The 16,536-nt window shown below is 34.8% G+C and overlaps 1 protein-coding gene and 1 long non-coding RNA gene across 4 annotated transcripts in view; both read right to left on the bottom strand.

The window, feature by feature from the left end:
* Window positions 1–8,971: 8,971 nt before the first annotated feature.
* On the bottom strand, window positions 8,972–15,002 carry LOC135792292 (uncharacterized). The gene is made up of 3 exons (XR_010548235.1): window positions 14,675–15,002; window positions 14,497–14,537; window positions 8,972–9,647 (listed from the first exon to the last, which is right to left on the bottom strand). It is a non-coding gene; the product is annotated as an uncharacterized lncRNA (long non-coding RNA).
* Window positions 15,003–15,746: 744 nt separating this feature from the next.
* swi2 (Protein singed wings 2) overlaps window positions 15,747–16,536 on the bottom strand; it is a 35,872-nt gene continuing 35,082 nt past the window's right edge. For 2 of the 3 annotated variants that reach the window (XM_065317807.1, XM_065317794.1), the window contains exons 6-7: window positions 16,250–16,459; window positions 15,747–16,183 (exon numbers count right to left, since the gene is read on the bottom strand). In XM_065317807.1, the coding sequence (XP_065173879.1) occupies window positions 16,001–16,183; window positions 16,250–16,459 (393 nt within the window). In that variant the 3' untranslated portion in view covers window positions 15,747–16,000. The remainder of the gene's footprint in view (window positions 16,184–16,249; window positions 16,460–16,536) is intronic. The other variant, XM_065317801.1, reaches the window with a different exon arrangement.

Here is a 16,536-nt window from a genome sequence, read left to right as displayed (position 1 = left end):
AAATTAGTTTCACCGTATCCGACGGATGGTTCGCACGCGTTCCTCGCAATTCTCCTTTCTTAGGATTTAAATATGTAACGCGTATTATATTCGATGCTCTTAGTGATTATTGTGGTGTATTGTGTTTCGCTAAAGTTTTCGTTTACGGTGGAAGGTTTCCAGCGCTGGTACTAATCGGTAAGTAAACTCAATAATAGGTAATCTCAAACACATTGATATAACACTGTTCGCAGTTCGCGCTGTGAACCAGCATTTTTATCATGAAGTTATTATATTCTTAAAAGCATGTGCGAAAAATTGCATGGCAAGTGTTGTCGTTTCAAGCAAACCGGCGTATTCATATTATTTGTTATCTCCTGTTGATACGTGTACGATCGCCTTCGCTCGTCAAATTCCTTTCGGTGTGTGAGTAACTACGGTAAATTTGAGAATCTTAATAAAGCAATCGACTTTTGAAGTTTTATTCATGTAATTATTTGTCATAATTAAATTTACGTGTTACAATTTTCTGGCTAATTTTGTTAACGCTGCTGCTTTATAGTTACGCTGCTGGTTCCTCGATTATTTTCTTTCGCAGTATTATATTAGCAATGCGGTTATTTAGGTAGCACAAGGTAGCTGTGGGTTCCTGCCATTTGCATATTTAGATAGCGGTGAGCTTTAGCCGACCCTGTAAATCAAGCGCGAAGTACCTGAAAACCGCCCCCAAAAGTCGTCAAGTTTTGTCATTTTTGTAAATGTATTGTGTACACTGCACTTTATCTAGGAACGATTTGCACAATTTTAATACCGTTGCATATTTAAATAGTGCAAGAGTGTACTCATTCGGTGTACCGTAGCAAGGCAGCGATCGAAGTGACTCGTATTTAGGGAACCGCATGAGGATGATTTTTCATCTCTTAGATTTCCAATTTAACTAGCTTATTTTATAGAGAATTGTGGGTAGATTAAAAATCTGCGATTCGTTCCTTTCAATATTCAATTCGTCATGTTCTATCGAATTAAATATCACTAAAATAACTTATGTAAAATCGGCCAATCTTTCGGTATAAGAAATCTGAATTACATAATTTGGATTTTAAATTTTTATTAATTTTATTTATCCAATCCGGGACTACTATTTGCATTATTAATAGATGGCACTAGCATTAACAAAAATTGGTAAATAAGCATGAATTGTTTATTTCTATATCTATCAGCAACCGCGAGCATTCGACACGAGAATGATGTTTGTTTTGAACACAACTTACACCTTCTTATCGGATTCGCCGCGTAGAATACTATGCATGATATCCTCTCACGCCGCATGTTGGTTCATCTTAGTTTAGTTTTGATCGCAGGTAACGTGCCAAAGCGATTCGCGCTCAAGGCTGCGTGCCATCGACGCACTGGCTTTGCGCATCTATTGCTTTCTTATCATAAACTGTCGTGTCGTTGCTTGCACAGTTTGCAGCCAGTTTCGTGCCGGTCTCTGGTTGGTCTAGACGTATTTTACGCGACTCGTATTGTTTGTCCGGACATCTACTTTCCAAATTCGCATTTTATTCGATCATCAATGGTCTATTTAATTTCGACTACAGTAATGTTATTTTTTGTTTGCGCGTTCGTTGTCCATAAATGCCGGTTAAGTGTTGATTTGATATTCATCTTCAGATGACCCATCGTGCTGGTGTATGGTGTAAGTAACTTTTAACTATTCAGCACATATTGTTTGTTTTCTCCGCCGTGTGATTATAATATTACTAAATCGTGTGAAATATTTTTGTTTTAACTTATGTTTCTTTTTTTATTTGCAATATCTGCCGTGCATTGGAGTCCCATGAGGTCTGCATTGGTAAGTTTAGAATTCAATTATATTTTTCGTTTTCATTTCTGCGTCCTCTATTAGTTTGCATTTACGTTGTTTTGATTTATCACGTTCCACCGCGTGTTGCAAATACATAGGATAGTCGTGTACCCGGCTGATACATCTCAAAATTAACTGTTTAGTTTTTCCTTTGCATACAAAAGCGCAAGAGTTGTACTTGAAGATACAATTCAGCGGAATTCTGCCCTAACTCTATCTCCTTTTATCTCGTTTTTTTTCGATTCCAATTATTTCGGATTGAAGATTCTAAATCTTCGGAAAATTCTTTATAAAATAAGGTATTCAAATTGTGAAAATAGGAAAGGTCGAGAATAATTCATAAACAAAAATTTGCTAAGGACAATTCTTGTTTCATCTTACTGAGACGTTTTTCATTTTCATTTTTAAGAGAATTTTGAAAATTTGTATGTTTTTATTTACTGTATAATTCATAGATGAGACTAGCATTAACAAAAAATTTCAGCTTTATCAACGTTTGTGTATAAACAACATTTTCTTACGTTGGCATCTGCTCATATCGCATGCAGTATATTTTAGTTTAGTTTTGATCGCATATACCCCATGGAATAAAATTATTTTTATTTTTTACCTGATAGAGTTTCCAATCTTTCATATAATTTGATCGCTTGCGCTTTTAGTTTAAAAGAGGGCAGCGGTAGAAGTGACTCATGTTCAGGGCACCGTACAAGGGCAGCGGTAGAAGTGACTCGTGTTCAGGGCACCGTACAAGGGCAGCGGTAGAAGTGACTCGTGTTCAGGGCACCGTACAAGGGCAGCGGTAGAAGTGACTCGTGTTCAGGGCACCGTACAAGGGTAGCGGTAAAAGTGACTCGTATTCAGGGCACCGTACAAGGGTAGCGGTAAAAGTGACTCGTATTCAGGGCACCGTACAAGGGCAGCGGTAGAAGTGACTCGTGTTTAGGGCACCGTTCAAGGGCAGCGGTAGAAGTGACTCGTGTTCAGGGCACCGTATGAGGGTAGCGGTAGAAGTGACTCGTGTTCCAGGCATTATAGGGCTAGTTAAAACGGAAATCTGAGAGATAAAATTTAAAAAATGGGCAAGCTGAATATCATCTAAACTAAAAGCGCTAGAATCCAAGGAATTGCATATTATGAAAGATTGAAAAATATTAGACTAGAATAAAAAAATTAAATATCGTTGGGCAAACGGGCGAAAATGTGACTAAAAGAGCTAAAAATTGAAAAATTTCAAATTTTGACGATTTTTTACAATTGCGCAAATATCTCGTAAACTAAAAGAGATAATTAGGAACGTATAACAGCATCTTAATCTACGGACTATTCTTTATAAGATAGGATTGCTAAAACGGAAATCTGAGAGATGAAATTTTAATTCTTAAGAAAAATTTGCCTAGGGGGGGTGCTTGATACTTTTTTTCGATGATTTTCAATAATTAATATCTCTTAAAATAAAAGCGATAGCAACCAACGAATTGCTGATTATGGAAGACTAGAAAATTCTCTATTAGATTGGAATATAAAATAATTAAATATCGTTGGGTGAAAGGGCGAAAAATGTGATTAAAAGTGCTAAAAATTGTAATTTTTCAAATTACAACACACTACGAGAGAATCAGACGAAAATAGTATCAGGAGTGGGATAATAATTGCATTTTGTTTCAGGTTGCAGTCATTCATGCCACAAATAAAGCCGTTGCGATTATGTGCATATATGTATATATAATAATTTAAGGATTTATAGCTGCAAGGAATTTAAATATATTATTTGTATATACTGATTTGGTTTGCTCCGGTTTACAAACTTACAGCCAGGAAAATATATCTATATATTATGCGTGCGATTGTAATTGTATACCCAAACTTATCAATTATATTCTAATGCTTCTCTTTATTTTATCCGAATTAAGATTTAATTGTTTCGAAGAAATTTTAACGCTTAAGAAAAGGTAAACAAACATTTATATTTCATTGGACATCACGTCCAATGTTTGTATGTGGTAGTGTCTAAAGTCTAAACAGCCTTGCGATCTTACGCCGCACTGGAATTCGACCGGTTTGTTCTTATCTCATATTGTCAGGTGATTCGCGTACGATATTTGTGTATAGTTTTGTACTATATACGCGACCGTGTGATGGCGCCGCGTGTATCGTTTGCTCACGCTGCAGAAATAAAATTAGTTTCGCCGTATTCGACGGATGGTTCGCACGCGGTTGTCGCGATTCTCCTTTCTTCGGATTTAATTTGGTAACTCGTATTACTTTGGGTGTTCTTAGTGATTATTGCTGACTACTGTCTCTCGCTAATGATTTATCGCTTATAAGATGTTCGCGAAATGCAAGTATTGTGCATTTGTTCGTGAGCAGGGTGCCGACGGATGCCGTTTATGATTAAAGTTTTACAGTACTAACCAGTAAGTGAATAAAATAATATTCTCAACCACATTGACTGATTCTGTGTCTGCCGTTTGTTTTTCTTTATTATCATATTTCCATAGTGTTTTATAGGTTGTTATATTCATAAATGTCCTTAAAATTGCATGGCATGTGTTGTCACTTCAAGCGAAACGGTTGTATTCTTATTTCTTATTTTTTGACAAAAATTAGATAATTGCACATTTTAATTACATTTGTTTATTTAGTTATATTGCAATTAATCGTAATTGTATAGTTGAATCTCATTTGGTGTACCGTAGCAGGGTGGCGGTAAAAGTATCTCCCATTCAGGGCATCGGTAGAAGTGACTCGAATGTAGGTAACCGCATGAGGATGACTTTTTTCTTCACTTAGATTTCCAATTTAACTAGCTTATCTTATAGAGAATTGTCCGTAGATTAAGAATCTGCGATTCGTTCCTTTTAATCTTTAATCCGTCTTGTTCTATCGAATTAAATATCGCTAAAATAATTGGTGTAAAATCGGGCAATCCTTCATTATAAGAAATCTGAATTACATAATTCGGATTTTAAATTTTTATTATTTTTTAATCCAAATTCAGGAACTACTATTTGTACTATTTATTGATGGCACTAGCATTTTAACAAAAATTGTAAAATAGACATGTATTGTTTATTTCTATAACTATCTGCAAGCGCGAGCCTTTGACATGAGAATTGTGTTTGTTTTGAATCCAACTTTCACTTTCTTATTGCATTCGCCGCGAGAATGTATCGCATGAGATTCCCTCACGCCGCATGTTGGCGCATCTTAGTTTAGTTTAGTTCGCAGGTAACATCCCAAAGCGATTTGCGCACAAGGTCGCGCGCCGTTGACGCACTGGCTATGCGCATCTCTTGCTTTCTTATCATAAACTTTCGTCGTTCCTTGCACAGTTTGCAGCCAGTTTCGTGCCGGTATCTGGTTGGTCCAATATTTTACGCGACGCGTGTTGTTTGTCCGGACATCTACTTTCCAAATTCGCATTATATTCGATCATCAATCGACTATAGTAATGAAATTTACTGTTTGCGCGTTTATTGTCCATAAATGCCGGTTAAGTGTATCGCTCCCATGTTGATTTGATATTATCATTGGGATGACCAATTGTGCTGGGGTAAGTACTCGATACTTTTAACTAAACAGCACAGATTGTTTGCTTTTCTCCGTTGTGTGATTATAATATTACTAAATTGTATTAAATGTTTTCTTTGTTTATTTACAGTATTAGCCGTGCCTGGGAGTCCCATGAGTTCTGCATTGGTAAGTTTACAATTCAATTACATATATTTTTTGTTTTAATTTCTACGCCCTCAATTAGTTTGTATTTAGGAGTACGTTGTTTTAATTTATTGCGTTCCATCGCGTGTTGCAAATATATAAGATAGTACTCGGCTGATTCATCTCAAAATTAACTGTTTAGTTTTTCCTTTGCTTACAAAAGCGCAAGAGTTGTACTTGAAGATGCAATTCAGCGGAAGTCCGCCTTAACCATCTCTATCCCCTTTTGTCTCGCTTTTTTTAATTCCAATTATTTCAGATTGAAGATTCTAAATCTTCGGAGAATTCTTTATAAAATAAGGTATTCAAATTGTGAAAATAGGAGAGGTCGAGAATAATTCATAAACAAAAATTTGCTAAGGACAATTCTTGTTTCATCTCACTGAGAGGTTTTTATTTTAATTTTTAGGAGAATTCTGAAAATTTCTTTCTTTTTATTTACAGTATAATTTATAGATAGGACTAGCATCAAACAAAAATTGCTGATTAATCAACGTCTGGGTATAAATAACACCTGTATCTCCCTGTATTGAAATTTGTTGCAAGAAAATTCCGGAACGCGAGTTATATTGGAAGTTGTGTGTGTGCGCCGTAGTACTCGTTGCGCTAGGAATTGTAGTTTTTTTTAGCATTACACGCGAACGCGGTGTCACAATAAGTTCGGAATAATTTTCCCAGATGCAGAATTTAATTCTGTATCTCCCTGTGTAGAAATTTATTGCAAGAAAATTCCGTAACGCGTGTTATATAGAAAGTTGTGTGTGTGCGCACTAGTACTGGTTGCGCTAGGAATTGTAGTTTTTTTGGTATAACACGTGAACGTGGCGTTACAATAAGTTCGGAATAATTTCTTCACATGCAGAATTTAATTTTGCATCTCCCTGTATCGAAATTTGTTGCTAGAAAATTCCGGTACGCCAGTTATATTGAAAGTTGTGTGTGTGCGCCGTTGTACTCTTAGCGCTAGGAATTGTAGCTTTTTATATAACACGCGAACGCGGTGTCACAATAAGTTCGGAATCATTTTCCCAGATGCAGAATTTAATTCTGTATCTCCCTGTGTTGAAATTTATTGCAAGAAAATTCCGTAACGCGTGTTGTATAGAAAGTTGTGTGTGTGCGCACTAGTACTCACGCGCTAGGATTTGTAGTTTTTTTGATATAACGCGCGAACGCGGCGTTACAATAAGTTCGGAATAATTTTTCCACATGCGGAATTTAATTGTGCATCTCCCTGTATACAAATTAATTGCGACAAAATTCCGTAACGCGCTTGATATTGAAATTTGTGTGTGTGCGCCGTAGTACTCGTTGCGCTAGGAATTGTAGTTTATTTAGCATAACACGCGAACGCGGTGTCTCTATAAGTTCGGAATAATTTACCCAGATGCAGAATTTAATTTTATATCTCCCTGTGTTGAAACGTATTGCAAGAAAATTCCGTAACGCGAATTATATAGAAAGTTGTTTGTGTGCGTACTAGTAGGTACTCGTTGCGCTAGGAATTGTAGTTTTTTAGCATAACACGCGAACCCGGTGTCACAATAAGTTCGGAATACTTCTCCCAGATGCAGGATTTAATTCTGTATTTCCTTGTGTCAAAATTTATTGGAAGAAAATTCGGTAACGCGAGTTATATTGAATGTTGTGTGTGTGCACCGTAGTAGTATCTCCCTGTATCGAAATTTGTTGCTAGAAAATTCCGGTACGCCAGTTATATTGAAAGTTGTGTGTGTGCGCCGTAGTACTCGTTGCGCTAGGAATTGTAGTTTTTATATAACACGCGAACGCGGTGTCACAATAAGTTCGGAATAATTTTCCCAGATGCAGAATTTAATTCTGTATCTCCCTGTGTTGAAATTTATTGCAAGAAAATTCCGTAACGCGAGTTATATAGAAAGTTCTTTGTGTGCGCACTAGTACTCGTTGCGCTAGGAATTGTAGTTTTTTTGATAAAACACGCGAACGCGGTGTTACAATAAGTTCAGAATAATTTTCCCAGATGCAGAATTATATATGTTACATTTTCCTCCTCTCTTACCAAAACCTTGTAAGTTCATGATATTTTTTGCTTGACCAGACCATTTTCTTTTTAAATATTGTCCTTTTTTATTGATAACACCCTGTATATTTGTTTTCCTCAATTTCCCATCAATAATTGACATTTTTTGTTTTCAACTGTTTTCTTTCTTGAACTCTAGATTATCTTTTTATAACACCCTGTATATCACTTTTCCAATCTGCGAAAAATGTGTTAAGTTTATTGTTGCAAGTTTTCTTTGGAAGTATGACTTTTTCTTTTGGTAACACCCTGTACATTAGTTTTCCGTGATAAATAGTTATTTTCTAGTGTTAGTGTTTTTAATTTGGTACTTGTCTGTATGTGCGCGATGATGCAGGTCGTAAGTCCTGTTTCAATATGTCGGCATGAATTTTGTTGACTTGTAAAATCTAAACTTGTATTATTTTACATTGTATTTATTAATAAAGAAATGGTAAGAAATATTATGTCTTATGCTTTGAATGTACCCCCTTCTATCATTTCAGATACAGGTCTCTAAGAGAGTTCCCTCTCTCAGGGGATGATCCCCACTATAAAAATTGTTAAGGTATCCTGTATGATTTGTGTACTCCGTCTTTCATTTCAGCTACAGGTCAAAACATGTAAGAATATTTTTAAGTGTCCCCTCTCTTGAGGCGACTTAAAAATTAGAAATATTTTTACAAGTCCTTATAAGGAGTTCCCTCTCTCTGGGGGTGATCCCCCACCATAAAAATTGTTGATATGCCTGAGTATTTCGGGGATGAAGCGCAGAGACATCGTAGCTGTAGGATGGGCCGGGAGCAATCGGTACATCGAAGCAGTGGGCGATCGACCAGAGCGCCGGAGGTGCTCTGGGAGATCGACCGTAGACTGTCTTTTAACGATACGTGCCAAAAAATCTAAAAATTCCGTCACCCCTATTCTCTTTTCTTCCTGTACTCTCTCTTCTCTTCTTACTTCTCCTATTCTCTCCTGCTGCTCTCTCGACTTGCGCTTCCACCATCTTCTAATTCCTATTTGTTGCTCCGTACTCTACTCTGCTTTTCAACTTATTCTAACATTCGATTTTTGTGGTATGCAACCCATATTTTTTAAATTTCTTATTATTTAATAAAACTGCTTTCTACAACTAAGATTCGAACCACGAATCTCTAGCATGCTAGCTTATGCACATGCCACCTGAGCCACCGAGCTCTCATACCAAAGGCTATTCGTTTCAGGTATAAATGTTGTTGTTTTTGTTACCTTTTTAAAAACAACATTTATGTACTTGTTATTCGCATTTCAAATATGTACTATCAAATGTGATCTTTATCTAATTCTGAAAACGACAAAAAGGAAACAGACAAATATACTCGCAAATGTAATATTAAAAGTATAGTTTATTGCATGCAATCACATGAGTACATGTTAAATTTTAAAATTATTTGTTAAAATCGAATTATTTTCAGAATATTTACTTATTCAACGGTTACCTCGCTTTTCCTTAACTTCTGATAAAATCATTTCGTCCATGAAACATCTTCACTAATTGTTTAATTCGTCGAATGTAAATGCTGCAGTTACCTACGTGCACTTTCTCGGTTAAAATGTTCCACACAGGAACAAACAGTGTTTAGTTTCACAAATTAATATCATTACGCAAATAAAATCACTGGGACGGACTTCTCTGACGTAAGATATCCGACGCCCGACGGCCAAAAACGTGCGCACATTGTAAAACTACACAATTCTGACTTCCACGCGCGATAATTCATTAACTGTACGCCGCACTAGTCCGTTAATTCTAAATGTTATCATTGCTGATCGATTCTAATTCAACTACCCACGTAAAATCACAAGAAACGCGCAAACTAGTTATGAAGATCAAATTGTGAACAAAACACGTGTGTACCGAACAACATCGCACGATCGACTAAACAAGGAAAAGATATTGCAGGCTACGTAAACAAAGCAGATATGAAAGTGATAAGAATTTCAATACTCACAATTGAATGCGGGCACGATTGTACACGGTGGTCACGTTCAACTCCTTGACATCTAAAAACAAACACAAATCAGATGCGCTGTGATTTGTGACTTTAATTCATTTTTAATTCGCTAAATTAACTAAAACTTTATAGCACCTAAATATAAAGATAACAAAAATAAGATATAGTATGGTATGATGCAGCGCTAACTAAGACGTCAAGATCGCGTGCAAACCCGAAAAATATTTTCATCGGTTTCCCGCCAGTTAATTACCTCACCCGACTAAAACGATTTTAAAGACGTTATCACGTCAAAAATTGATAGAGAATTCCAATACATACAATCCGATATAAGAACAGTCACTCTACAAAGTCGGGTTTAGTTGCAACACCCCTGAAACCAGCAAAATTAGTGTCTTTTAATATCTCTTAACCTAAAAGCTATAGCAACCAACGAATTGCAGATTATGAAAAATTGGAAAGTTCTCTATCAGATAAAAATATAAAATAAAAATCTTTCCTACAGTAACAGGACGAAAAACGCGACTAAAAGTGCTAAAAGTGACATTTTCAATTTTTGTCCATATTATTCAATCGTAATATCTCGTAAACTAAAAAAGATAAAACGTAACGAATCACAGGGTCTTAATCTACGGACTATTCTCTATAAGATAGGATAGTTAAAACGGAAATCTGAGTATAAAAATTTTAATTCTTAAGAAAAATTTGCCAAGGGGGTGTGCTTGATACTTTTTCGACGATTTTTGAAAATTAATATCTCTCTAACTAAAAGCGATATCAACCAACAAATCGCTGATCATAAAAGACTGGAAAATTCTCTATCAGATAGAAATATAAAATAAATATCTTTCCTACAGTAAAAGGTCGAAAAACGCGACTATAAGTGCTAAAAGTGACATTTTGCAATTTTGGCCCATTTTATTCAATCGCGAATATCTCGTAAACTAAAAGAGATAAATAAGATCTGATCGCAGCGTCTTAATCTACAGACCAATCTCTATCAGATAGGATAGTTAAAAGGGAAATCTGAGAGATGAAATTTTAATCTTAAGAAAAATTGCCAAGGGGGTGCTTGATACTTTTTTTCGACGATTTTCAAAAATTCATATCTCTTAAACTAAAAGAGATAGCTACTAACGAATTGTTGATTATGAAAGATTGGAAGATTTTCTATCAGACAAAAATATAAAATAATTATATTTCCTACAGTAAAAGTCGAAAAACGCGACTAAAAGTGCTAAAAAGTGACATTTTGCAATTTTTGCCCATTTTATTCAATCGCGAATATCTCGTAAACTAAAAGAGATAATTAAGATCTGATCGCAGCGTCTTAATCTACAGACCAATCTCTATCAGATAGGCTATTTAAAGTGGAAATCTGAGAGATGAAATTTTAAGTCTTAAGAAAAATTGCCAAGGGGGTGCTTGATACTTTTTTTCGACGATTTTCAAAAATTCATATCTCTTAAACTAAAAGAGATAGCTACTAACGAATTGTTGATTATGAAAGATTGGAAGATTCTCTATCAGACAAAAATATAAAATAATTATATTTCCTACAGTAAAAGGTCGAAAAACGCGACTAAAAGTGCTAAAAAGTGACATTTTGCAATTTTTGCCCATTTTATTCAATCGCGAATATCTCGTAAACTAAAAGAGATAATTAAGATCTGATCGCAGCGTCTTAATCTACAGACCAATCTCTATCAGATAGGCTATTTAAAGTGGAAATCTGAGAGATGAAATTTTAAGTCTTAAGAAAAATTGCCAAGGGGGTGCTTGATACTTTTTTTCGACGATTTTCAAATATTTATATCTCTTAAACTAAAAGAGATAGCAACCAAGGAATTGCTGATTATGATAGATTGGAAAATTCTCTATCAGATAAAAATATAAAATAATTATATTTCCTACAGTAAAAGGTCGAAAAACGCGACTAAAAGTGCTAAAAGTGACATTTTGCAATTTTGCCCATTTTATTCAATCGCGAATATCTCGTAAACTAAAAGAGATAAATAAGATCTGATCGCAGCGTCTTAATCTACAGACCAATCTCTATCAGATAGAATAGTTAAAACGGAAATCTGAGAGATAAAATTTTCAATCTTAAGAAAAAATTGCCAAGGGGGGGTGCTTGATACTTTTTTTCGACGATTTTCAAAAATTCATATCTCTTAAACTAAAAGAGATAGCTACTAACGAATTGTTGATTATGAAAGATTGGAAGATTCTCTATCAGACAAAAATATAAAATAATTATATTTCCTACAGTAAAAGGTCGAAAAACGCGACTAAAAGTGCTAAAAAGTGACATTTTGCAATTTTTGCCCATTTTATTCAATCGCGAATATCTCGTAAACTAAAAGAGATAATTAAGATCTGATCGCAGCGTCTTAATCTACAGACCAATCTCTATCAGATAGGCTATTTAAAGTGGAAATCTGAGAGATGAAATTTTAAGTCTTAAGAAAAAATTGCCAAGGGGGGGTGCTTGATACTTTTTTTCGACGATTTTTGAAAATTAATATCTCTTAAACTAAAAGCGATAGCAACCAACAAATTGTTGATTATGAAAGATTGGAAAATTCTCTATCAGATAAAAATATAAAATAATTATATTTCCTACAGTAAAAGGTCGAAAAACGCGACTAAAAGTGCTAAAAAGTGACATTTTGCAATTTTTGCCCATTTTATTCAATCGCGAATATCTCGTAAACTAAAAGAGATAAATAAGATCTGATCGCAGCGTCTTAATCTACAGACCAATCTCTATCAGATAGGCTATTTAAAGTGGAAATCTGAGAGATGAAATTTTAAGTCTTAAGAAAAAATTGCCAAGGGGGGGTGCTTGATACTTTTTTTCGACGATTTTCAAAAATTCATATCTCTTAAACTAAAAGAGATAGCTACTAACGAATTGTTGATTATGAAAGATTGGAAGATTCTCTATCAGACAAAAATATAAAATAATTATATTTCCTAGAGTAAAAGGTCGAAAAACGCGACTAAAAGTGCTAAAAAGTGACATTTTGCAATTTTTGCCCATTTTATTCAATCGCGAATATCTCGTAAACTAAAAGAGATAAATAGGATCTGATCGCAGCGTCTTAATCTACGGACTATTCCCTATAAGATAGGATAGTTAAAACGGAAATCTGAGAGATGAAATTTTAATTCTTAAGAAAAAATTGCCAAGGGGGTGCTTGATACTTTTTTCGACGATTTTTGAAAATTAATATCTCTAAACTAAAAGCGATATCAACCAACAAATTGCTGATCATAAAAGACTGGAAAATTCTCTATCAGATAGAAATATAAAATAAATATATTTCCTACAGTAAAAGGTCGAAAAACGCGACTATAAGTGCTAAAAGTGACATTTTTCAATTTTGGCCCATTTTATTCAATCGCGAATATCTCGTAAACTAAAAGAGATAAATAGGATCTGATCGCAGCGTCTTAATCTACGGACTATTCTCAATAGGATAGGATAGTTAAAACAGAAATCTGAGAGATGAAATTTTAATTCTTAAGAAAAATTGCCAAGGGGGTGCTTGATACTTTTTTCGACAATTTTGAAAATTAATATCTCTTTAACTAAAAGCGGTATCAACCAACAAATCGCTGAATATGAAAGACCGCAAATTTATCTATCAGATAGAAATATAAAATAATTATATTTCCTACAGTAAAAGGTCGAAAAACGCGACTATAAGTGCTAAAAGTGACATTTTTCAATTTTTGCTCATTTTATTCTATCGCGAATATCTCGTAAACTAAAAGAGATAAATAGGATATGATCGCAGCGTCTTAATCTACGGCCTATTCTCAATAGGATAGTTAAAACGGAAATCTGAGAGATGAAATTTTGAATCTTAAGAAAAAATTGCCAAGGGGTGCTTGATACTTTTTCGTGATAATTTTTATCGAGGATTTTCGATAATTAATATCTCTTAAACTAAAAGCTATGGCAACCAACGAATTGCTGATTAGGAAAGACTGGAACATTCTCTATCAGATAGAAATTTAAAATAATTATATTTCCTACAGTAAAAGGTCGAGAAAAGGGTCGAAAAGTGCTAAAAGTGACATTTTTCAATTTTTGTCCATTCTATTCAATCGCGAATATCTCGTAAACTAAAAGAGATAATTAGGATCTGATCACAGCGTCTTAATCTACGGACTATTCTCTATAAGATAAGCTGGTTAAAGCGGAAATCTGAGAGATGAAATTTTAATTGTTAAGAAAAATTGATGAATAATGAAAATAATTTAATTTCGTAGGGTGAAACATCCACCGATGGTGTATGTGTGCTGCATCATGTTTTTCGAGAATTTTCGATACGAGTCGCGAGAAATATGTTTGAAAGTACCAGATACCTGGACGAAATTGGCCACAATCCACGTATAGTGCATGCCATAACCGAGCAAGGAAGGACCCCATAATTTATTAGAAGAAAGTAAGAGGTGCGCAACACCGGCGCGTCGATGGCACGCGACGACTGCCCGCGACCTTGTACGCGAATTGGATTTGGCTCGATACATGCGATCAGAACTAAACTACGATGCGGCAACGTGCTGCGTGAGGGGTTTTCAACGACGACACATGAGAATGTAGAAATAAACAAAACAAGTCTATTTTATGATTTTTAGTTCATGCTATTGCCATCTATGAATGATACATGGTCCCGGAATATAGATTAAGTATAAAAATTAATAAAAAATTAAAATTTGATTAATGTAATTCTGATCTCTTATGCTGCCCGATTGTCAAATTTTACATCAAATATTTCAGTGATATTTAATTCGAACACGCATTTTTTCTCGTTATCAAACTACATTGTACACGGCAAACATTTTTTATAAATGATTTATAAAAAATGAATTATTTAACTTACCGGTTATGGAAGATTGGATATCGACGACAAGTTGGCGAACACTGAAATAAATGCGAAACAAAACATTAGTTACAGCGTTTCGTGCGATGTTAAAATAAATTTGATTTCCGTCGGAACCCAAATTTTGAATTAAAATTCTTGTTATTCGCATAATAATCATAGGAATGACAATATTTACCTGGTAGCAGAATGATCCATGCTCCTCTGTTGATGACAAATATTTTTTTCACAAGTCAATTAATTGATAAGCGTTCACAATATATCGCAGGTCGGCGCCCGACGACAACCGACTCACAAACACGTTAATAAATTAAACGCACAAAATTTAGAATTACGAAGATTACACACGCGATAAATAGCTGATAAAAGATCAAATACGTTTATTAACACTAATTATCACCGGCAATTTAGAAAATATAACACGTTGTACCGAACATGCAACAACGAATAACACAAGCCGAAAGTGTGGAATGTGTGCTCGTCGTTATCGCACCGATTGAACAAAACAAAATTCACTAGCTGGAATATTTCGAGGTAAATCTACATCGTTGCGCCATCTGAGGACACTTTATAGTACCTCACAAAACAACAAAGTGTTTCAAACAATGTGGCGCGCATGTGTCAGTGCAGAATTGTCTATGAGGCAGTCAGTGAGTGGTCACGCACTTAAATAGAAGCGTCCGTGTGACACACGTACACGAAATTGTGCAAGCACCACCCAATCTAACTGAATAGCAGTTTTGTACACAAATCCAATAAGTCAAACCTAGATGAGGCATAATATTCAAATTAACAAGTGTTTATTGAATATTGAAGAATATATGAATTATTTATTTATCCTTCAATACATAAATATTATATAATCAACGGAAATTTGGCGATTTTCGACAGTGAATATCTCCGAAACTAAAAGAGATAGCAACTAGAAAATTATAGATTATGGAAGATGGGAAAATTCTCTATCAGATGAAAACTATTAAACTAATTTAATTGAATGGGGTAAAAGGCCTAAAAACGCTACTGAAAGTGTAAAATTTGGGCCATAGCGAGTTATGGTGTTGAACCTCTAAAACAAGCAAAAATCAATGCTTCAAAGTATGGTTGTTTGTTGTTGAAATACACTAATTTCTTGCATAGAGTAATGAGTAACCTACAACATTGTCTAAACAAATACCCATTTATAAATCAGAAAAGTAAATATTAAATTTATGAGCCCTAATATGCTAACAAATGCCTACAAAGTAACAAGCTTCTAGTTGAATCACAAGTGCCGCCAGTTATATTTATTGAAATGTTTGAAAACTTAAGATTAACAATGTACAAGATAATATTCTTCACTGGAGATTTGTCCATAAAATAAATGAATCAACATTCTCAACATTCAATTAAAGCTGATTACGCAATTATCACCAGAGCGACATAAACTAAAATACAAATAAATACGTATACAAATATTTAACATTTCCACAAAAGTTGGACCATTTTATAATAACGTCTTAAGCAATTATGGCATTTTGCTAACAATCCAGGGCAGTCTCCCAGTCTTTTTAAAGAAATAATAATCGTAGACCAGTTTACCCAAAACAAGAACAATCAAAGATGCAAGAATAATGTTCACTAGATCTAATGGTTTAATGGCGTAATCATTTGCTTGCCGACATATAGAATTTCTGGTAAGACTCACAATCTGCAAAATAAATCATCAAAAATTTAGTGGCGGCAGCTGGCTTTTTGAAATAATGTATTGCCTTACAGGAAGTAACGAATTTTCATCACCCACCGCAAAACGACATCGCACTTCATGCAAATCTTTAATCTGTGGAGCATACTTCATCAGCATCTCTTGAAAGTGTGGTGTGTAAGCACAATCGCATCGCCACGGATTATCAGCCAGGTAGAATAATACCGCATCAGGCATATTTTCGTTCCTGGAGAGTGCATTATCAAGAGCGTACGTAGGTAGCTGTAAATTACATCAGATTAATTGAATATTTGGTACGTTTACATTCCGTGTTGATTACCACTTCAATGGATGGTTAA

Source organism: Atheta coriaria, unplaced genomic scaffold (assembly GCF_025399875.1).
Source record: "Atheta coriaria isolate IRGN ID8LTWV9N9 unplaced genomic scaffold, Caltech_Dcor_3.1 hic_scaffold_1_pilon, whole genome shotgun sequence".
Classification (NCBI taxonomy): domain Eukaryota; kingdom Metazoa; phylum Arthropoda; class Insecta; order Coleoptera; family Staphylinidae; genus Dalotia; species Dalotia coriaria.
Note: the sequence above shows the minus strand (reverse complement) of the source record. Positions and strands in the feature narration are given on the sequence as shown.